Here is a 22,854-nt window from a genome sequence, read left to right as displayed (position 1 = left end):
TAATGGTTTGTTTTTGTTTTTTTTTTTGAGATAATCTGCCTTTTCTCTTCGGAAGCTTTTAGGATTATGTGTTGATATTCTACAGTGGGCCCACGTGAGAGTTTATTTTTATCTTCTTCAGTGTGGTATGCATTTTCAATTCAACAATATATTTTTCAGTTGTGGAAAATTAGCTAAATATCTCAATAAATATTGATGTTCGGCTTTAACTTTCAGTGCTAATGGTTCCTTTTTTAAAATGTCCTCTTTGTCTTAGTGTCCACTTGTTCATGTCATCTAGAATGCATTCATGTTGTGGTTGTATATTTCCTTGGCCTTCTGTGTATTTGGTGTATTTTAGAATTTTGCTTCTGTAGTCTCATTTTGACTGGGAAATTTAAAGGATTTCTTCATTTTGTTTATCTTTTTCTATACTTACTTCTCTTTATTACGGTTTGTACTTTCTAACACCTGGGCCTGCAAACTAAAAGCAGGTGTACGTTAGAGTTTTCAGGTTCTTTTTCAAGGTGAATTAGCAGCCTTGCCAATTCAGTCACTGATCTGTTCGACTGCTTTGTTCCGTATTAGTCAAGAGACTTCTACATCTCTTAAGTAGACTGCAGTGTCCAACAAGCTTTAGCCAAGGCAACAGGTGGTATAAGCATTTCCTTATCTTCTTTCAGGAGCCTATCTGAAAGCCAGTTTTTGGCTTTAAGCAGCGAGCATGGCCCCTGTTCCTCTTGTGGAGCATGTTTAGTCCTTGTGTCCTCAGAAGGGCAACCTCGTAGCCATTCACGAGTGCTCAGAGACACAGAGCTTTACAAGTCCCTAGCTGTATCCCTGCTCACAGCTTTGTATTTCTTCTCCTCCAAGACTTGAATCTTGTACCTTCTTAAGTCTATCCCCCCCAGTACTTAAGTTTGGAACAGAGGGGCTGAACTAAAATACACACTTAATAAATCTTTTTGACTAGGTATCTGAATGTTGTTTCTTGATGTTTTGTCACTCTTGTCTTACTTGATACCTGCTACTGATAGAAATACTGCTTTTGTGAGTTCAGCTCACTTGGAGTTTTACTATCTAGTAGGGCAAACACGAAGTTACTTTTCTTTTTGAAAATATTTTTCTTGATTAAAATTCTGTATTTTTACATCTGAACTTTAAAATCATTTTCTAGTTTTGAAAATTTATTGGGAATCTTAAGTCTTATTACATGTATATATTAATTTTGGAAAGATAGTCTTTTTTTGTATTGTCAAGTTATCCAGATACATAGTATATCCATTTATTTACATCTTTTTATATATTGTTTTTATGCCTTACTTGAGATTCCTGTTTTATGATTTCTATAGTTTTGTGACTGGTATATTTACACTACTTTTTGTCCTCTACTTAGTATTACTAGAAGAGACATTTAAATTTCTTTTTTTTTTTTATCCAGTCACTTTGCCAAAAAACTTAATTACACTTGACCTTTGAACAATACAGGTTTGATCTGCATGGGTACACTTATATGCACATTTTTTCCAGTAAATACAGTACAGTGCTATAGATGTATTTTTCTTATGATTTTCTTAACATTTTCTTTTTTCTTCCTTATGACCTTATTCTAAGAGTATGGTATATAATATACATAATCTGCAAAATTCATGTCAGTTCACTGTTCGTGTTATCCATAAGGCAGTCAAAAGCAGACTATTAGTAGTTTGGGTTTGTTTTTTGTTTTTTGTTTTTAATTTCATCCATCTGAGAGACATGGAGAACACAAGTGGGGGGAAGGGGCAGAGGGAGAGAGAAAGAAGCAGACTCCCCGCTGAGCAAGGAGCCTGATGCCAATGCTGGGCTCAATCCCAGGGCCCAGAGATCATGACCTGCGCTGAAGGCAGATGCTTAACTGACTGAGCCACCCACGCGCTCCAGTAGTTACGTTTTGGGGGAATCGAGTTATACATGGATATTTGACCACGTGGGAGTCAGCACCCCAGCACCCCCCTGCATTGTTATAGGGTCAACTGTAATTCTAAAAGCTTTTAGTAGTTTCTGTAGTTTTCTATGTATATAATCATGGCAACTATAAATAAAGATTATTTTGTATCTTTTAATATTATACTAGTTATTTGTTTTCATTATATTATTAAATTATATTATTAAATCATTAAATTATTAAATTCATTATATTAAATAAATTATTAAATGTTATTAAATCATATTATAAATTAAAATAATGTTTAACAGTTATAGACAATTCCATGTCCTGATTTTAATGGAAATGGCTTCAGTGTTTACTGTTGAATATCTTGCCGTATTAGATTTGGAAAAAAGTGTGTCATATTTTAGTTTCCTTTTATTTTGCTTGAGTTTTTATTAAAGTGGTAGCTGAGGGGTGCCTGGGTGGCTCAGTCAGTTAAGCGGCTGCCTTCAGCTCAGGTCATGATCCTGGGGTCCTGGGATCGAGCCCCATGTCAGGCTCCCTGCTTAGCAGGGAGTCTGCTTCTCCCTCTGCCCCTGCTTCTCCTCCTGCTCATGCTCACTGCTCACACTCTGGGTGTGTGTGTGTCTCTCTCTCAAATAAAGTCTTTAAAAAATAAATAAAAATGGTAGCTGAAATTTATCAAGTGCCATTTTAACTCTTGATGCAATCATAGTCAGTCAGCCTTTCACAAACTGGATTCACTTTATTCTTTTATTTAGTTGGTGGCTTTTCTTTTTCTTTTCTTTTTGCATCAGTACTTAGAAGTGTATTGCTTTATACTCTTCCCACTTTTCAGCTGTCTTTATTAGGTTTTATTAATATTTTATATGCTTTTAAAAATGAATCACATACCTTAATAATTACATTTTCCTTTTATATTTCTTTTTTTGGAGGTAATTTTGTTCTTTGAGTTTGATAAATTAAAAACTAAGAGTCCCATGTTTAATTTCATTTTGTCATTTTGCCAAACTCTGAGAAAACCAGTACATGGATACCATACAATACATACTTTTAAGTGTAATTTTATTAAATATTTCAGATGTTTTTATATGAATTTGACATTTTTTCCAAATATATATCCATGTCCCTTTTTTTGTGGTCTAGATTATTACTGTGTCTTTTTGGAAATAAAATAGTTTCCTAATTATTGTTTCTTTTTTCTTCCACAAGTCCCCCTACACTTTTTATTAGAAGTCTTTTTTTTTTTTTTTTTTAATTTTATTTATTTGACAGAGAGCACAGGCAGGGGAAGTGGGAGTGGGAGAGGGAGAAACAGACTCCCCGCTGAGCAGGGAGCCTGATGCGGGGCTTGATCCCAGGACCCTGAGATCATGACCTGAGCCGAAGGCAGTGGCTTAACCAACTGAGCCACCCAGGCGCCCCTTTATTAGAAGTTTTAATCCTAAATACTAAAGTGTAGATAAGTTGAAAGGTTTTTAAGTCGTAAGTAGAGTGCATAATTTTTACTAGTACTTTGGGTGTATTTATGAATGAGAACTATAGGAATTTACTGTGAATTTGGGTTTTATTGTTGCTTAATATTGCCTTTTTTGCTGTTTAATGAATTGTAAAACTTGTAGCTGTCTTGTGAGTTTCAACTTGGGTTGGGTTTTGATACGTTTCAGAGTATTTGGTAATTTTTACATACATGGTTATAATAACCTGCTTTTCTTCTTCTCCCCCCCCCCGCCTTTTTTTTTTTAACAGTTACATGGGAATTGGTCTTTCTGCTCAAGGTGTGAACATGAATAGACTACCAGGTACTTGTAATTGAATTATAGTACTGTCTTATGACTACATCTTTCTGGCTAAAAATTTGAAGTAATAATTTGAAATCGTTAAATACATTGATTTTTCTGTGGTTTTAATCCCTTATGTTACAAGTTCAAAGTGGAAGCCAAGTGGTTTTTAAAAATTTAAATTTTGTGCTATTTAGCAAAACTTAACATCTACCATGCATTTTTTTTGTTTTATGTCTTTGCTTGTTTTGGTATTTTAACTTCCATTACATAGTCATTATCAACTATTTTAAATATTTTAATGTTATTGATTCTCTTTGCTACCCAGCACATTCCTGGCTTTTAACCTGTTTTCATTTGTTTAATATTCTGGGAATGTAGGCTGACAGTAAAAGTAAACCAAGGAAGGTGTCAGTTGAGATGGCAGAACTGTTTCCCAAAACCATTAATCAGATGAAAATGATTCTTGGATTATATTTTCTGGTACTCTTTTTGCTAATGGTAAAAATTAATTTTGGGGGAAACTTTTTGAAAATAGAAAAATCTTCTGTTTTATATTAAACTGTGTGTGTGTGTGTTTAAATCAAAGCAAAATTCCTTTGGTCTGTTAGCAAAGGAAATATGCATGGAAAATGTGTCTTGCTGGGTTTTTTTGTGTTTTTTTTTTTTAACGGTAGGAGCCTTCTTTAATACATGTTTTAGTCTTCTGTGTGGCAGATTTATTTTCCTTAATGTTGTAAACAGTATTTTAATGTAGAAATCATGTGGTGTAATTGTTGGAAATTTAAATGTACATTTGGGAATTTTATCTTTGTGCTGTCATCTATTGTACTACTCTTGCTTATCTTGTCATAATCTTAGTGAATAGCTCTAGTACAGAGGAACCTTACTTTTCATTGTAAATATACTGGAACTTTCTCTTTAGGCTGGGATAAACATTCATATGGTTATCATGGGGATGATGGACATTCATTTTGTTCTTCTGGAACGGGACAACCTTATGGACCAACTTTTACGACTGGTGATGTCATTGGCTGTTGTGTTAACCTTATCAACAATACCTGCTTCTACACCAAGAATGGACATAGTTTAGGTACTAAGATACTGTATTGCATGTAAAATAATCAAATATTGTGATTATTGTACTTACAGCATGGTAGTCACATTCATTATGTAGTCCTCGATTATAAATACATGCCTCTGGACATTATTTCTTTGTTTTTTCCAGGTGGAAGTTGAAGAAATGGTGAAAATTTGTGTTCTGTGAAAGTCATGTTGTATCACATGTATGGGAATAACTGTGAAAATAATCCCCATGCTCACCTATTTATTCTAGTAATAGAAATGCTAAGTGTTTTCTGCTTTGAGTAAAACACTAAACACTTCATAGTATGACTGAATCCTCTAGGTAACAGGTACTAAGAGAAAATGGCTGTCAGTTTTCAGTGTAGTATGGGGTAATAAAGAAGGAAAGGCTTGATACTATCAACCAGACGAAAGGCATTTGACCTACTCAAAGGGCAGGCCTGCTAACAGTGGTGCAGAATGGAGCAGAACTCAAACCATAACAGCAAAATTTTTAAGGATAAAAGACAGATGGTGAATAAAAAAGTAAATTAATGAAAACATAAAGAAGCGTAGCCATTCTAAGACTAGTAGAAAATTGGGCTTTTTAGTTGCACATGTACCCGTAGCATTTCAAATTGAGAATTGTGTGTGGTTGTTACATTCGCTTTTCTTAGAAGTTTTTTTGTTTTTGTTTTTATACAGAAACTATAAAGGATAGTAAGACTGATGCTTTAAAAATAAAGTGGTGTCACATTATTTGAAAAGTCTTGATTCAAAGCAAATTAATTCTGATGAGGTAAAGCGAAAGGAAGCAGAAACTAGCCTCAGAAGGCAAAAATTTTGGTGTGCTCATAAATAGTATTTAAAAATTAGACTGCAAATAGTGTCCTTAGCCATATAATAGATGTTCTTTAATATAACACAAAAACTGTTGTCTTTCACTTCATAGTAGAAAATCCTAAATTTCTGGCTATATTGGTAATAGCTATTCCTTTTTAGTGTCTCAGCATAGTCCTGATATAAAATTAGTGTCTTCACTTTTATATTCAGCTTAAGTCTTTTCCTTCTAATTATTAATACTGATTCTGAAGTACTGTCTTATCTGACATAAAGGTTGTCCCAAGTCCACAGTAGATCCTCATATTGTCATTGGTACAACAATGTTGATTCAGGACACCAACCAAGATATATGTATTTGTGATTTGATTGCTGTGGTCAACCAGTTTCCAGAGGATGCAGCCTTTTTAGTTTATTTCTTGTTACTATTCTGGCTGACTTATCAAAGCATTTAACCCAGGATGGTCTTAGTTGCCTTAGTTGCTTAAGATATTTGATCTTAAATTAAACTGCAGAAATCTGTTTTTAGGTATGACTTTTGATTCGAAAATGCAAAAGGAGGTGTATTTTTAAAACCAAAATTAGTCTTTTTACAGCTTTTTAAAACTTTATTGCAGACAAGAAATTTTGTTTTGGGAGATGGAAAGATCATAGGTGATGTGATTTTATTTGTTTCTTATTAGATTTTCACAAACATTTATATTGAGATTTTAATAAGAAAACTATTTTTGAAATGTGAGATACTTAAGAAAAGGGTACTTAATGATAAAATCATGTTCTAATTTTAAATTTTTGAGACATTTGTCAATATTCATTTATAAATTTAATGTTTATTAAGCACATAGGCAATATAAGAGCCGTTAATATGGGTTCTTTAGTTCCCTGGGTTTGTCTCCTGGCTTAGGCCATATGACCTTATGAATATTTCTGTGCCTCAATTTGTGAAATAGAATGACGGTAATACCTACGTTTCTTTGGTTGTTAAAGTAGACTGAAATGATGCATGCAAAGTTCTTAGGAGCTCACTTGGCACATAGTGAGTACTCATTACATGTTTCTTATCATTGTTTGCCAGAGTCTGGGCTAGATGCTGGGGATGCAGTGGTAAAAAGTTACTCTTCTAGAACAGAGGTCAGCAGGCCACGGCCCCTGATCCAGACTGGTCTCCTGTCTGTGCTTTAAGTCAAGTTTCAGGGGAACAAAACCACCCCCATTCATTTGTGTAATGTGTATAGCACTTTCCTGTCCAGTGGCAGGACTGAGTGCTTGTGACGGAGACCATAGAGCCTGGAGAGCAGAAAAGATCTACTGTCTGGGTCTTCACAGAAGTATTGCTTCCCTCTGGTCCAAATTCTAGCATCTAGAAGATAAAAATATTATATACTGTTGTTTTGTACTTCCCGAAGTGGATCATTTCTACCTAAAAGCTGATATATCTTTAGTTTCTGTTTCATGAAGGTTTTCAAAATATATATTTACTGATCATAGAAATAGAAATAGAAAGGTTCTTATTTGAAAAAATAGTTAAAGGAGAAACAGTTCAGTATCTAGGTTAACTTAATTGGAAGTTTTTTGACTTTGTTTTATTGAACATCATCAATTGGAGATCACTTTTTGAAAAGCCTCTTGGACAAATCAGAAAATTAGAAATATAAAAAAAATTGTCTCCCGTGTAAATTTTAAATCTAACTTATTTAAAGTGGCTGAATGTGTACAGGTGTGGTAGCTATATTTGGCCGTGTTCAAAAATGTTAATCTGTGGCATTGAGTTAGGTTTTTCATTAGAGTTTTTGGTAAAGACTGAGAATTTCAGTAATTATTAACAAAAAGGAATTTTGGCTAAAACTGTAAAAATAGACAATCTTTCCTATAGTAGACATCTTTGAGGAAGATAATTTTTTAGGCTGCTAAATTAGATTAAGATACTAAGATACAATTGGTAATATTTTATTAAAATATTCTCTATTTTCTGTATCCTTTTTAGTTTTCTGAAAATTTTAGAATAAATTTTCATATTTGGCCTATAGTCACTTTGCGTTCTATTTATTAATAAAGCTAAAAGCAGTCAATGTTTTATAGGGGGCTTGGGGGACCTCCAGCTTTGCTTTCCTTTTGACAAGCCAACATGAATTTACTAGTTTTTAAAAGTCATAAAACAGGACTTAACTACAAACCACTATTTTTATACATTTATTCAAAACCATATGGTAGAGAAGTATAGTCAGTTTGTCTTTTAATTTTATTACTTTAGTAGATAGAGTCAGATAGTTGTGTTTTCTGATGATACAACACAATTACAGAGGCATTAAATCTCAAGTGGGAGGAGACCTTAAAAGATAATTTAATGGAAACGTGCTCAATTTTTAGATGGTGATCAACACGGGAGAGGTAGTGGTGCTAGTGTGGTTCTTGTTTTGTTTTAATGTGTGTTTAGACTGGAAGAGTTGAGAGTAACTGACTCCTGTTTTTCTAGAGCTGTCTTTTTTAAACATATGAATGAGGGCCTACAGAAATATTTGGTTTATTTATTATTTTATTTTCAGCGGAGTAATGTATTTAAATATTTGAAGAAAGATTATCAAATCACTTTGGGATGCCAGTAGACTCACTCCTCTGACTTGTATCTGGAACATGACTCTGGTGAAGTTAACTGTCAGAGGACATTCATGAGAAATTCTCAACTGTATAAATCTTGATCCTTTGAATGAGGAGTTGAGTTTTTTCACAGAATAGTTAAAAGTTATTTAAGAATGTACTTTCATGAGAAAAAATTTTTTTAAGAAACAAAAGTACTGTATTTTACATTATTCACTTTTTTTTTCCTTGGTAACAAAAAAATCTCTTCTTTCCCTTCCCCCCCAAATTACTTAAAAGCTAAATCTAGGTGAGGAAGATTAAATGATAAAACTGGGTAAAGGAGCTTGGGTGTGGGTCAAAAATCAGATGTGACTATTTTGCAACCAGTTTTCTTATATGGTTCTTGACATAGCTTAGAAGATCTATCTGGAACCGAAGTCCTGGAGGCAGTCGCAGTACTTCAGAAGTAACACTGGTGTGTGACTAACAAGGAGGTTGATCTGGAAAGGAGATAGAACATTCACTCAGACCTCTGTTGGTATTACTGAGAAAAATACTAGTCTCATTATTTTTTATATTTAGGTTTTAATTTTTTTCCTTTCCTTCCTTTGCCATTCCTTCCCTTGTTTTCAGTTATAAATTCAGCTTGTCACTATCGTCTGCCTTTGAAAAACCATGTCTAATGCCACTTTTTCTGTTTTGTTTTGTTCTGTTTGTTTTTTAGGTATTGCTTTCACCGACCTACCGGTAAGACATACTTTCTTTTAAAAACTGTTTTGTATTTTTAATTAAGCACGTTTGGAATTCCGTCTTACTGATATTTATCAAGCTTATATGCGATGCATAGACTGGGAGAGATCCTTTCTCTAGCCACCTTTGCTGTGCACCTTCAGAAATTAGGCTCCAGCGGCACTGGGTGCTCTGGCACAAGGGAACTGCATTGTAGCTAAAGAAATAAATCAGAATTGATTACTTAAAATACACCTTGTAATGTCACTGTCACCGCATTCACTTGAAATATGTTTCTTTGGTATCGCTGAACTTTTCGGCAAGTGGCTGCACAGCGGTTGTGGTCATTTATTAACACAGCATATATTGAGGGCCTGCTGTGTGGCAAGTTCTGTGCTTGGGATGCATCATGCATCAAAACAGGTGAAGGTCTCTGTCCTCTTGAAGTATTCAAGCTGGGGAATAGGAGTAAACAATACATTAAAGACAAATAAATAATAACATTTTAAAAGGTGGTAGGTACTTTTTAAAGAAAGAGAAAAAGAAAGTGGGAGTACCAAAGACAGAACATGGGCTACATGGGCTGTACGGTTCGCTCACCTTTGCCAAGGTTTGCAAGGGAGGACTTGAGCAGAGACTTAGGACGGAGCGAGGGAGTCCACGGAATGGGTGGGTAGAGCAAGAATGTCCCAGGCAGAGGAGCCCAACTAAGCAAGGGTCCCAGAGAGGGGACGAAGTCAGAGAGTGCTAGATGAGTCCGAGATCGAGGTGGGGGAGGGTCAGCGAGCTCATGGAGACCTGGAGGGCCATTGTAAGTACTTGGGCATTTACTTTGAGTGAAATGAGCCTCCGTTCTCATGGTGTAGCTTTAGTTTTAAAGGATCGCTGACTGCTGGTTGAAAAGTAGCCTGGGGCAGGGATTTACAGCAGAAGCAGGCAGACCAGTGAGGAGGCTATTGCTGAAATTCAGGCAGCTGGTGATAGTGACTCACATCGTTAGAGATTTGGGAACTGCTTTGCTTCTGGATACCTTGTTTACCAAGGCGAAGACTGCCCATTGTAACATGCATCACATCTAACACTAATGGGGCGGGGCGGGGGGGGGGGGGAGACCAACAAACTAGGATAGGATGCTTTGTTATCTCTTAGAATTGTTATTTTGTATTCACTGAATGATCTCTTAGGGTATTTAAATATAGATTTTTAATCAATATCACTTGCACACCTGAAAATAATGAAATAAGGAATATAGATTGGTTAAGGTATTCCCCAGACTTCATGTTTAGAATCCAATCTTTTAAACCCCTTTTTTAGAGTTGATGTCTGTGGTTTTCTACGTGATGCTGTCTTCTGTGCCATCAAGAACATTTCTTAAGAGCTCTCCATTATGTCTGGGGCATTTCCTTCCAAGCTCCGGATTGCATTGTGCAGGCTCTGATGCTCTCAGTTTTTAACATTACCAGAAGGTACTACAAGAACCAGCACTCTGATATTTCTTTGTTAGTTGGTCCATACATGACCTGTTGACTAAAATGTCTTAGAGGTAGCAGTTATCCAGCTGTTTCGCCGGGAAAAAACAGTCAAGTTGCAGAGTGTTCAGAGAGCTTACTCTTCAGTAGTTTCACACCTGTGCAGACGGATGTCAGGGGCCACTGTTCGTCAGACACATGCCAGTTTCAGAGATGGTTTGAGAAAGGTGACAGGAGAATCAGAGGCGGAGAGTGATTATAGATTATTAATATTCCTGAAGAAAATTCTAGAAAAAATAAAACAGAAGAAATTGAAGTTATAATAGAGAACGGCTTTGCTAAGCCCAGGAAAATTCGGAGTCTGAAATCATCATGCTTACTAGGAAGCATTATTTAATAAGCGGTAATGGAACCAGTGTTTATCTTTTTGAAAAAGTGTGTAATCTTAGGATTTTGTCTTATATTTATGCCAGAGTAAGTTCCAGGTAGATTGAAGAGTTAAATTAAAAAATAAAAATAAATATGATGAGAGCCAAGAGAATTTATGATGGATTGGATGTGAAAATAGGAGAGAGGATAGGATTTTGAGATTCTTGGCCTGAGGAATGGAAAGAATGGCGATGTTACTTACTGATATGAGAAGTGTGTATATAGGCAGAGCAGGTTTTGGGGGGGGGTGGGATCTGGAGATCATTTTTGGATAAGTTAAATGGAGTTCCCAAGTGTACAGTTGGCCATGTAAGAGAGTGATCTGGGCTGGAGACAAAAATTGGGGAATCCTTGGCATTTCCGTGTTTAAAGTCATGGGACCAGATGACATCCACAAGAGAGTGTGTGTAGGCAGAGAAGAGGGGCATGCATGTTGGGGAGAAGAGAAGGAACCGGCAAAGGGAGATTGAGAAGGAGCAATCCATGGGGTAGGAGGCAGACTTAGATAGAACTGGGTGTGTCCTCAAAGCCACGTGAAGAAAGCATCTCCAGAAGAAAGGCAAAATCAACTGTGGAAGATGTCCCTGTGATAGGACACGTAGGCTAAGGACTGAGAATTGACCAGCGGATTTAGCAGAGTAGAGTACGCTGGTGACTTTGACACAGAGTTTCAGTAGAGTGAGTGATGGAGAAGTCCTGATCCAGAAAGGGTTTAAGAGAGAATAGGAGGGAAATCACAAAGTACAGACAACTTTGTGAAGGATTTCTACTGAAATAGGGCGGAAGCAAGTGGGTTATGGTAGCTGGTGGCAGAAATGGAGGCGATGGAAGATTTTTTTGATTTACCAGGATGTTTATTTGCTGAGGAGAATGATTCCAGTAGCGAGCAGACGAGTTAATATAAAGGGAGGAGCAGTAAGGTAGTGCTCACATCCGTGAGTGGACGAGTGGGGCTGTGGTCCCAAACCCAGTGGAGGGCAGCCTGCAGGCGGGGCTGCCGGGTGCATACAGGGTGGTGTGCTCAGATCTCTCAGAGGCTACGGGCGACACTCCATTTCCTTTGCAGTCGGCTAAAACGCTCAGCTGGTTGCGTGTTTGGGGTTTTTTGTTTTTGTTTTTTTTACCTCTTTTGTGGCCCTAAGCAAGTAAAACCGACTTGTCGGAGCAAGCAGATGTTTTATGAGCTTTTGTTCCTCACTTGTACACGTGGTGGTAATTTGGAAAAGGCTTAGCTGGTTGTAGACATGTTGACTATCTTTGTGTTGTCTTCTTATTATTTTTGTCCCATTTTAGAATCACTAGTTATGTTTTTTGCCTTTTCTATAATTAATCAGTGGTGATATTCAGCCTTGTAACAACAGTGAGTAAAGTGGTGGTTATGGTGGTTGTTAGAAGGTTTTTCTTGTTTTTTTTTTTAAATACGGTGGTTCTGAGAGCTTTTTATTTTTGTGACTCTGAGATCTTCTGGGACTCCCGCATGCAGCATAGCATTCTGCTACTTAAAAAGGAAAAAAAAAAGTTAGTCTTTCCCTTAAGGGCCCCACCAAAGAAGTGTTTGTATGTTCTGTACCTGTGATCTCTCACTAGCCAGTTATAGCATTAAATCCTGGTAGAGAGTGTATTTACAGAACAGAAGTTTATCTAGATGGTATCACACTTATCATGGAACCTAGGGTGTTTACCTTGTATCTTCTTCAAAATGATCTTTCTACCCCAGCTCACCTCACCATTTGGGGAAGTGTCTGTCTGTAAACTCATTCAGTTTGGGATTAGGTCAATTCCTTTTGTTACAGAAGCTGCTCTCATTTAAAATGAAGCTGCTTTCCAGTTCTTTCGGCCAATTTGAAATCTACTTTCTATAGGTACATTATTTGCTTTCATTTTCATTAGAAAACATCTTTAAAATAGAACAAAATTATCCTATTGAGAATATGATTTTGTGTATATTTAGCTTTTGAATATTTTTAGGATCTGTATTTTTCATAGGTTAATAGAAGTTAAGAGATCTTTTATTCTCTTCATAGAGACTTAAGTTATTCTCATTTTTTCTAATTCTACATAAGACATTCCTGAATGTCTCATTTTGTTACTTTTCATTCTACTAATTCTACATAAGAAGACCACACATTATATAATTCCTTCTTTTTTTTTTTTTAAGATTTTATTTATTTGACACAGAGAGACAGCACAGGCAGGCAGAGCAGCAGGGAGAGGGAGAAGCAGACTCCCCACTGAGCAGGGAGCCCGATGCGGGGCTCGATCCCAGGACCCTGAGATCATGACCTGACCTGAAGGCGGACGCTTAACCGACTGAGCCACCCAGGTGCCCCTATAATTCCCCTTCTTATGTAGATGTTTTTTAATTTAGAAAGTTTCCTAGAAAACATTGTTTTATTTATTTTTTTTTTTAAAGATTTTATTTATTTGTCAGAGGGAGACACAGCAAGAGAGGGAACACAAAGCGGGGGGAGTGGGAGAGGGAGAAGCGGGCTTCCTGCTGAGCAGGGAGCCCGATGCGGGGCTCGATCCCAGGACCCCGGGATCATGACCTGAGCCAAAGGCAGACGCTTAACAACTGAGCCACCCAGGCGCCCGAAAACATTGTTTTACATAAATCCACAGCCTAGATTCATGCTACATCATGGAAGAACCTTGAAAGCATTATGCGAAACGAAAGAAGACAGTCAGGAAAAGACCACATATTATATAATTCCGTTTGTATGAAATGTCCAGAATAGGCAGATCTGTAGGGTCAGAAAGTGGTTGTTGGGGGTTACGGGATGGGTGGTGGGAAGGGACCGCTCATAGGTGTGCGGTTACTTTTTGGAATGATGAAAATGTTGTAAAATTAAGTTGTGGTGATGGTTGCACAACTCTGTGATTATGCTAAAAACGATTGCATTGTTATATTTTTAGAAATCTATAGCCTAGCAAGTTAAAAAGTCTGAGATACCTATATATCTATATATCTATATCTATGTATCTATAGATATAGATATATATCTATATATAGATATAGATATATAGATATAGATAGATAGATATATAGATATATATAGATATATATATAGATATATATAGATATAGATATATATATATATATAGATATAGATATTTAAACGTATAGTTTAGCCCGTAGTTTAGCCAGTTAAGGGCTAATTCCTTTCTCTCCGATTCTTCAGGTTTAAAGTTGAGTAAGTAGTATAAAAAATACAGTTACTTCTGACCCCAGCTAGCTTTACCACTTCTAGCTTTTTATCGCGTTCAGATTACAGAAGTAATGCATAGTGTTAAGTATTCAAATAATAAATGTTTATAAATACAGAAATGTACAAAAGAGAAGTTTCTCATAATCCCAACCTATTTAGATGACTATGTTGACTTGAGCATATATCCTTCCAGGTCTGTTTCTAAACTTATGTTATCCAGTCTGTCCATTATTTAAATGTTTCCAGAAAAAGTAGGGTCATAGTTTATGTAGTCTCTAGCTTGCTTTCTTCATTTAGTAATATATAGGATATCTTTCTTTGTCAGTATACAAATTTTTTATAATATCTTATTGTATGATGTACTACCACAACTTCTGAGATGCACATTTTTCATACTTTGACATGAAATGGTGGTGCATCTTAGACCCTATGGCCTGTCAGATTTAATGGGCAGTGTTTTTTCTTCGACATAAAATGATGGCATATCTTACAGTTATTAGAGTCTGAATTTCAGTGAATGTGGTATGTAATACCACCTGTGAATGGACATTCTTTTTAGTATTTTGCCATTAAAATAATGCTGCAGGGCATATATGTTTGCACGTTTGTTTCTCTGTCGGATTTCATTCTTATGAGTGAAATTGCTTTGTCAGTTTTAATAGACTTTGCCAAATTTCTTTCTTAAAAGATTATATCAGTTTACATTTCTGTGTATAGTGGATGAGAGGGCTTATTGTCTCAACCTTCAATCAACATTGGGTATTTTAAACATATTATAATAATAAATAAATAAATATTTTAAACATAGGGTCTTTTAAATCCTAATCTAATGTGCAAAAAAACTCTTCTTGTTTTGATTTGTATTTTAAGAAATTGAGTGAGGTTAAGTGTCTCTTCATACTTTCATTGTCATTTTATATTTCTTCTGCAAATTGCCTGTAAACCTCTCATCTTAAAAAAATTTGAGTTGGTCTGTTAATCTTTGTCCTGTATTGTGAGAATATTGTTTACATTGAGAATGTTGATCCTTTCTTATATGTGCAGATTTTTTTTTTGTTATAAAGTCCATTTGTCTTGACATTTATGGCATGTTTTGTCACAGGAACATGTTACAAATGTTAATTTTTACAAAAAAATATAACAGTGCAATCATTTTTTATGGCACAATTTTATCAGTATTCCTGAATGTCAATTTTCATTTATAGTATTGATATGATTATTTACTTGAATCTGTCAGGAAAATTTAGATTAGCAAACAAAACATTTTTTTTTTTTTTTGAGATTTTATTTATTTGAGCAAGAATGCGAGAGAGGGAGAGAGAGAGAGCACAGAGGGAGAGGGAGAAGGAGGCTTCCCGTTGAGCGGAGCGCCCTACACGGGGCTCGATCCCAGGGCCCCGTGATCATGACCTGAGCCCAAGGCAGACACTTAACCAACCGAGCCACCCAGGCGCCCCTAGCAAACAGAACATATTTAAAGCATTTTTGGGCAATGCAGAATATCAGAATTATAAATTCTGCTTAACAAACAGGATTGCCTTGCATCTCTGGGCAATGCTGAATATTAGAATTATAAATGCTGCTTAACAAACGGGATTGCCCTGCACTCTGTTGTTACCTTTGTTAAGAGTCTTTGGCTTTATATACTTTTGTTTTAAGTATGTCATAATTTTGTAATGGAGTTTAAAGGACAGAATACTGTGTTAGAAATGGTGAGGCTTGCATTAATTGCTTTATGTGTGTCATTAAGAAGTTGTGTGCTTTTGGATAAATCCCTCCCACTCTTTTTCTTTCTTTTTTTTTTTAAGATTTTATTTATTTATTTGACAGCAAGAGAGGGAACACAAGCAGGGGGAGAGGGAGAGGGAGAAGCAGACTCTACACTGAGCAGGGAGCCCAATGCGGGGCTCGATCCCAGAACCCTGAGATCATGACCTGAACTGAAGGCAGATGCTTAACGACTGAGCCACCCAGGTGCCCCAGTCCCTCCCACTCTTTAGGTCTGTTTTCTCAGTGGTCAAATGAGAGGGTTGTAACAAGTATGTCACTTGTCTCCAGCTTAAAATTGTAAGAACTTGCTGGTTTTGTTGATTAAGAATCAGTACATTTGCATACATTGCATTACCATTTATTTCCCAAATCCAGTGCAGTTCTATCTCTGAGTATTTTGGCACAGTATTCCTTTTGTTTCTGACTTTGGTTGCTTGATTGATCAGTTGTTTCTACATACATCCTCTTAGCTTTTTGCTGTGAAATCTAAGCATCTCACATTTACATCCAGATTATTCCCTCTTGATCCTCACCTGATTTGGTACTGAAAATACTTGTGACAACCATTAAAACAAAGAAATAAGGCATAAGTACAGAGACTGGTGATGAAGTAGGACTTGGAGTTTATAGGAAGAAAAACTAGATTTGGTGTCAAAAAATCTGTGTTCCAGTCCCTTCTCTGTCATAATATAGACCGTGAGCAAGTTAATTACCCCCAATCCTCAATTTCTTTAACTTTGTAATGCAAACAATAATTATTTCACAGGATTATTAGTATGTTTAAACCCTGCTAGTTAGTAGACATTGAGTAGTTCATCCCACCTTTAGATATAACAAATAGTGATAGAGCCAAAAGAACTTGTGTATTTTTGTGTACTTGAAGCTGTTAAACTTGATTGTTTAGCCTCGAAATCTTGGAGTATATCTAGATGCATTTCTCTGTGAATTTGAATATTTAAATCCTTTTCCACTCCAGAAATAGGTGCATTTGAGTCATTTGTGTTTATAAAGAGAACCCCCACTCTTAATGGCACTGTGTTTTGCTTACAATTAATTGTTTCCACTCTCTTTCCAGTGGCGTGCCAGATGTACCGCGAAATGAAATTCGTACACTTAGCGTAGTGCGTGTCCAGTTAGGATTGTCCTTCTGTGGTAACTAGTCCTCCCATGCAGTTTCTAGACATGCATCATACATATCATACATAGAAAGATAAGTCTGAGTTACGTGTTTAAATTTGAATCTTTGTAACTTTGTAACTTTGTAACATTATATGACCTATTCTGAAGAGCAAGATTTGTGTTTCTGTTTACTAGAACACGTTACTAGAACACATTACTAGAACTATAATACCACACAGTCTCTGAATAAATAAAATAGGTGGCTTATGTTTTATATTTTCCTTGATGATTAGATTATAGGAAGTGGTATTTTACATCCAGCATAAAGTCTATTTTAGATTATTTGCTTTTAATTGTATTTAGATTATTTTTCTTTCTCTACTGGTTTTGATTGCAATTTTAAATTACAAGAAGGAAAATTGTATTCTGTTATTTTAAAGAGAGCTTATGAAAGAGTGAAAAGTCTTTAATATAAAAGGGATAGATAGATGCTAGTGAAATGTGTTGTCTTACAGCCGAATTTATATCCTACCGTGGGGCTCCAGACACCAGGAGAAGTCGTTGATGCCAATTTCGGGCAGCATCCTTTCGTGTTTGATATAGAAGACTACATGCGAGAGTGGAGAACCAAAATACAGGCACAGATAGACCGGTTTCCTATTGGAGATCGGGAAGGCGAATGGCAAACCATGATACAAAAGTAAGTGTAGAAGATATTTGAATGGACATTACAAAATATATTTTTTATAAAACATTCTTTTAGCATAAAAGAATATTTACTGAAGCATTTTAATCTAATTTATATCCTAATAATCTTATGCATCATTGATTATATTTATATCTCTATAAAAAATAATTTACTCTTCTTTAAAGTAATTTTTTATATATCCTAATAATTTTAATGTATTGATTATACCTTAATCTCTATAAAAAGCAATTCACTCTACTTAAACAATTAAAAATCATTTTTTATTTGGTGGCACACATACAAAATTGTATTTTAGTCTGATGTATGAATTTGGTGGAGGAAATAAAGTGACACTAGATCACTTAGGTTAATTCATTTGCTATCCTTAGTAATGGGATTTAATGCTTTCCATAGGTTACTTGATTCTCTTTAAATAGTGCTAATGCAAAAGATAAATTTAGGAAGATAATTTAGATTGTGTAATTCAGGAGCTGTGGGTTTTGGACATGAACTTGGCTATGTTCAGCAGTAGTTCAAATATGTATGGGGATAAAGAAATACTACTCAGCAAGAAAAGCATCAAAATAATGGTATAGTTAATGTACTGGAATATAGACTTGGTATGTACATTTTGTATTTCAAGATTTGACTCATTTTTTCCAGTGAGTGGGTTACTCTGTAAGAATAATATCAGCTATTTTTGCTTATTAGGATCCCATTTTTGCTAAATCTATTATTTTTCATGTAGATTCAGGGAGGTTATAGTTGCCCCTATTCTAAATAGGATAATCTGACCAAAAGCCTCAATTGAAGGAGTTTTTAAAATCTTACTAATTATTTTTAATGTAATTTACTTTTACATGTTATTAATAGACATTTAAGAGGCAGCAAAAGGAGTAAGACCAAAGAGTTAGGAATATGGAGTGAGGATTCCTAAAAGCAGGATAAATACTTAGGATTCCATAATAACGCTGGTACAGAACGGGTAGGTAGCAGAGCAAACAGTGGGTGTCAATAAAGGTATACTATAAAGTGAACAACCTTTATCTCAACTCATTCTTTATGAAAAGTAGAATTTCATTGGAGTGGAAGGCAGCAGGAAAATACAAGTCCTGTGACAGTCAACTTTTTAGACTATACCTTTGCTCAAAAGCTAGAGATGACTGCTGGGTGTGAGTAGTACTAAATGGTAGCTCCTTAAAGCTTAAAAAAGTACAGACTTAAACATTAAATAAGTACCAGGAAATTTAAACAGTCATTTTCACTACTCTCATCTCACCCAGGAAAATAGCAGAGACGTTCAGATACCACCAGTCTGACAGTTTGTCTTAAGTGTCTTTGTAATTGCTTTGAACAATTGCACATTTAAAGATATAATAAAAATTTGTGTGTGTGTTCTCTGGAGGAGATAATGGTTGGAAGACATGATGATGATTGTGAAAACATGCTTCTTCCCTGAAGCTATTATCATCTGGTATTACAGAACCTCTACACTGGTATTTTTGCCGGTGCAGGGTGACAGAAGAGCAAAGCCTGGCTGACGATCTCATAGTTCCCACAAGTTAGAGCTAGGATAAGTTGCTCTCCTGGGGTTACATCCCTTTCATGCTTTAAAAATGGTTGCTGCTGAGCATCATAGCAGGAGAGTTAGTAGAGGAAACATTTATCTTAATTCTGTAACCAGACTCCAGTGCAGGGCCCCCACCCCCCACCCCATTCTTTATAAAATTGACACTCACCATGACCTCCTAGGAAGTCATTTTAAAAAGTTCTTCCCTACCCTTTTTTTTTAAAAAAGATTTTATTTATTTATTTGACAGAGACTCAGCGAGAGAGGGAACACAAGCAGGGGTGGGTGGGAGAGGGAGAAGCAGCCTTCCCACGGAGCAGGGAGCCCGATGCGGGACTCGATCCCAGGACCCTGGGATCATGACCTGAGCTGAAGGCAGACGCTTAACTACTGAGCCTCCCAGGCACCCCTCTTCCCTACCCTTTTAAATCAAGTTGACCAGTTAGATGAAATAAAATGAAAAATCTGTTTCTTGGAGATTTTCCCCTCTGCCCCCTAATCCCTCTTTCCTGAATCACTGCTTCCTACCACTTTCTGATAGGGCCTTAGTCATGCCAGATGGAGGCAGGTTTAGGAGTTGCATGTTTGGATATATTGGATATTTGGGTTAATATTGTTGAGTCAATAGTTTTTCTAACCTTTTGTGCTTAGATGTAAAGGTGTTTTGACCACTTGGTGACTTTTAAAAAAAAAAACACGTGTTCTTTGGAAGTGTGGCACTTTCATCTTTTATGTGCAGTGATACTAACTGATTTAGATTAGAAGGGCAGTTTCTCAGTGATAAGTATCATCACCCTCATAGACCTCGTTCTGAAAGACCCTCTCACCGGTTCACCTTAGTATTTCTTGTGTTCACGTCTTGTAGGTCCCATCTCCTGTAACCTTAGATGAGTAAAGAAAGGAGTGGAACTCCACGACACAAAGAGTGCATCTGTTATTTAGAAATTGTTGTATTTTATAAAATGCCAGCACTTCACTGGGATAGGTGAAACAGAAATTGTGATTAGTAGGATTGAATATAAGGATGGAAGTCCCAGGAAAGGAGCCAGGGAAAATGGGGAGCCAAGAATCAAGAGTCTGTCAGTGGCTCTTCCTTAGTGACAGTTACTCTTCGGGAGAGTAGTCCTAACATGGCATTTACGGTTCTCTTTTTGGAACCACTACGTGATTAGAAGAACAAAAGGATTTTTTTTTTTTTAACTATAAAGTTGAGGTTCTTAAAGCCTTATTTCAAAGGGAATAGGTTGGTTTTGTAACAAAGGAGTAGATCTTGTTTTATATAAATTGTAGTATGAAGCCTGTATTCTCTTGACTAAAAGATGTGTGTTTCTTCTTTTTATTTTAAGAATGGTTTCATCTTATTTAGTCCACCATGGGTACTGTGCCACAGCAGAGGCCTTTGCCAGATCTACAGACCAGACCGTTCTAGAAGAATTAGCTTCCATTAAGAATAGACAAAGTAAGGACCCTGTGGTGCATGGATAATACTTGTTTTCAGATTATAGGTTTGGTTATATCAATTTTTAGAAATTTTATTTTTTAAAATAAAGTTTCAAATATATTAAAATTGATACCTCTGAAATTTATTTTCATTGACATTTTTGAAGATCACCTTACAAAAAAACTCACATAAGACTGTGTTAGCATTCTGGATGTAGAAAGAGAGAATTTTGGAGAAAGTTGTGTAAGAAATGTTTACCATTTTTTTCTTAAAAAATGTTCGCTTTAGATTTTAGGAAGTAAACATTTAACAAAACAATTTTTTTTTTTAGTTGGTAAAGTAGTCCCATGATTAGATATTAGGGAAGATAATACGTAAAAGAAATGTAAATCTTTGCATTATTTAAATTGCTTAAGATAGTATTGATCTTAAGTTTCTATTGCTTCGGTCCCAGGGCTGGTGGCCAGAGCTGGGGCCTGTACAACGAAGGGCAAGTCAGCATGTGGCTCTTCCGCAGTTCACCTTCTAAATGTGGGCATTAGTCCATCGGGGGAGGGGGGCACGTGGGGGGGGAATGGACGTAGTGAGAGGCTAGGCATCAAAACACAACGTCGTGTGTGAAATCGTGATGCTTGACAACAGTTTTTTTATAGGTCAGACTTGCTGTGATAACACCGATTACATTGTGTTGTCACTACGTGTATGCTCTGTCTTTCTCACTATGTTACGAGCTCTGGCAAACAGATGATCGCTTACTCGTTCTGTATACTCACCTAATTTAACAAATGCCTGACACACAGGGAACGCTCAGTGGATGTCTGTTGAATTCAGATCTTATCAAAGGCTAGCGTTCTCATAGTACTGGGGGCAGAAGGTTATCATATTTGATAAGACATTTTGAATGTTCTCTCTAATGCTTGCTATGATCTTTTTTTTTTTTAAACACTTTATTGCGGTATGATTGACATATTAAAAGCTGTACATATTTTTAGTGTGTGTAACTTGATGACATTGGGAAAAGTATTCTGTGAGGCCGGCACTGCACTGTAGGCTATAAACACGTCCATCTTTTTAATCTTAGTGTTTAATACTTCATTATTGCTTAACAGGTATTTTTCCTGTATTACTTGTATATTAGTTTGTGATTTTTTAAGAATAGTTTATGAAATATTTTTTTTCCTAATTTTTTAATATGTCTGAAATTTCCCCTTGATTGCCTAATAGAAACTACGATTTTAGAAAAAGAAATGGAAATTAGTCACAATGTATTTAAAGTTTTTTTTTTTACTTTTTTTTTTTGACAGTCCACTAAGTTTATGTTTCTACTTTTAAAAAATTAATCTCTTGCTTTCTTTTTCTAAATAGGAATTCAGAAACTGGTGTTAGCAGGAAGAATGGGAGAAGCTATTGAAACAACACAACAGTTATACCCAAGTTTACTTGAAAGAAATCCTAATCTCCTTTTCACATTAAAGTGAGTTTAATGTTATTGTATTATGTATGGGTGTGTGTGTTATGTATAATCCGAATTATTTTCATTTTTTTTTTTTTAAAGATTTTATTTATTTGACAGAGACAGCGAGAGAGGGAACACAAGCAGGGGGAGTGGGAGAGGGAAAAGCAGGCTTCCTGCTGAGCAGGGAGCCCGATGTGGGGCTCGATCCCAGGACCCTGGCATCATGACCTGAGCCGAAGGCGGACACCTAGCGACTGAGCCACCCAGACGCCCTATTTTCATGTTTTAATAGTTTTAATTTTTGTTTCACCTTGTTTCAGGTATTTACGTATAATTTTGTAATATAGCACGTTTAAGTAACAGATTACAAAAAAACACTTGTGTTGAGGATTATAAGCAGATGGCATCTTTCGCTCTGTGTTTGCTCTTCTGTTTATGCTAGCTATCTGTTAAAATGTTAAAATCTTATTTAGAAGATGGATATCTGTTTTCCTCTCGCAAAGTACCTTATTGTAAGTCTGTGTAATTTTGCAGATTGTGGTAAAATAGATATAAAATTTGCCATTTTTAAACATGCAGTTCTGTAGTATTAAGTATAGTCACCCTGTTCTGCAATCCTCACCAGCCATCCATCCCCAAAACATTTTTCGTTATCCCAAACGGAGACACGAACTCCCCATTTCTCCCTGCCCCCAGCTTCTGACAACCACCATTTTACTTTCTGTCTCTATAAAATTGAATTTGACTACCCTGGGTACCTCATCTAAGTGGAATCGTAAAATATTTGTCCTTTGTTACTGGC

The 22,854-nt window shown here is 36.0% G+C and overlaps 1 protein-coding gene across 1 annotated transcript in view; it reads left to right on the top strand.

The window, feature by feature from the left end:
* RANBP9 (RAN binding protein 9) overlaps positions 1 to 22,854 on the top strand; it is a 90,930-nt gene that overhangs the window by 47,174 nt on the left and 20,902 nt on the right. The window contains exons 3-8 of the mRNA XM_036085752.2: positions 3,659 to 3,711; positions 4,616 to 4,783; positions 8,897 to 8,919; positions 17,413 to 17,597; positions 20,502 to 20,614; positions 21,962 to 22,070. Of these exons, the coding sequence (XP_035941645.2) occupies positions 3,659 to 3,711; positions 4,616 to 4,783; positions 8,897 to 8,919; positions 17,413 to 17,597; positions 20,502 to 20,614; positions 21,962 to 22,070 (651 nt within the window). The remainder of the gene's footprint in view (positions 1 to 3,658; positions 3,712 to 4,615; positions 4,784 to 8,896; positions 8,920 to 17,412; positions 17,598 to 20,501; positions 20,615 to 21,961; positions 22,071 to 22,854) is intronic.

Source organism: Halichoerus grypus, chromosome 9, assembly GCF_964656455.1.
Source record: "Halichoerus grypus chromosome 9, mHalGry1.hap1.1, whole genome shotgun sequence".
NCBI lineage: Eukaryota > Metazoa > Chordata > Mammalia > Carnivora > Phocidae > Halichoerus > Halichoerus grypus.
This window is presented reverse-complemented; position numbering and strand designations above follow the sequence as displayed.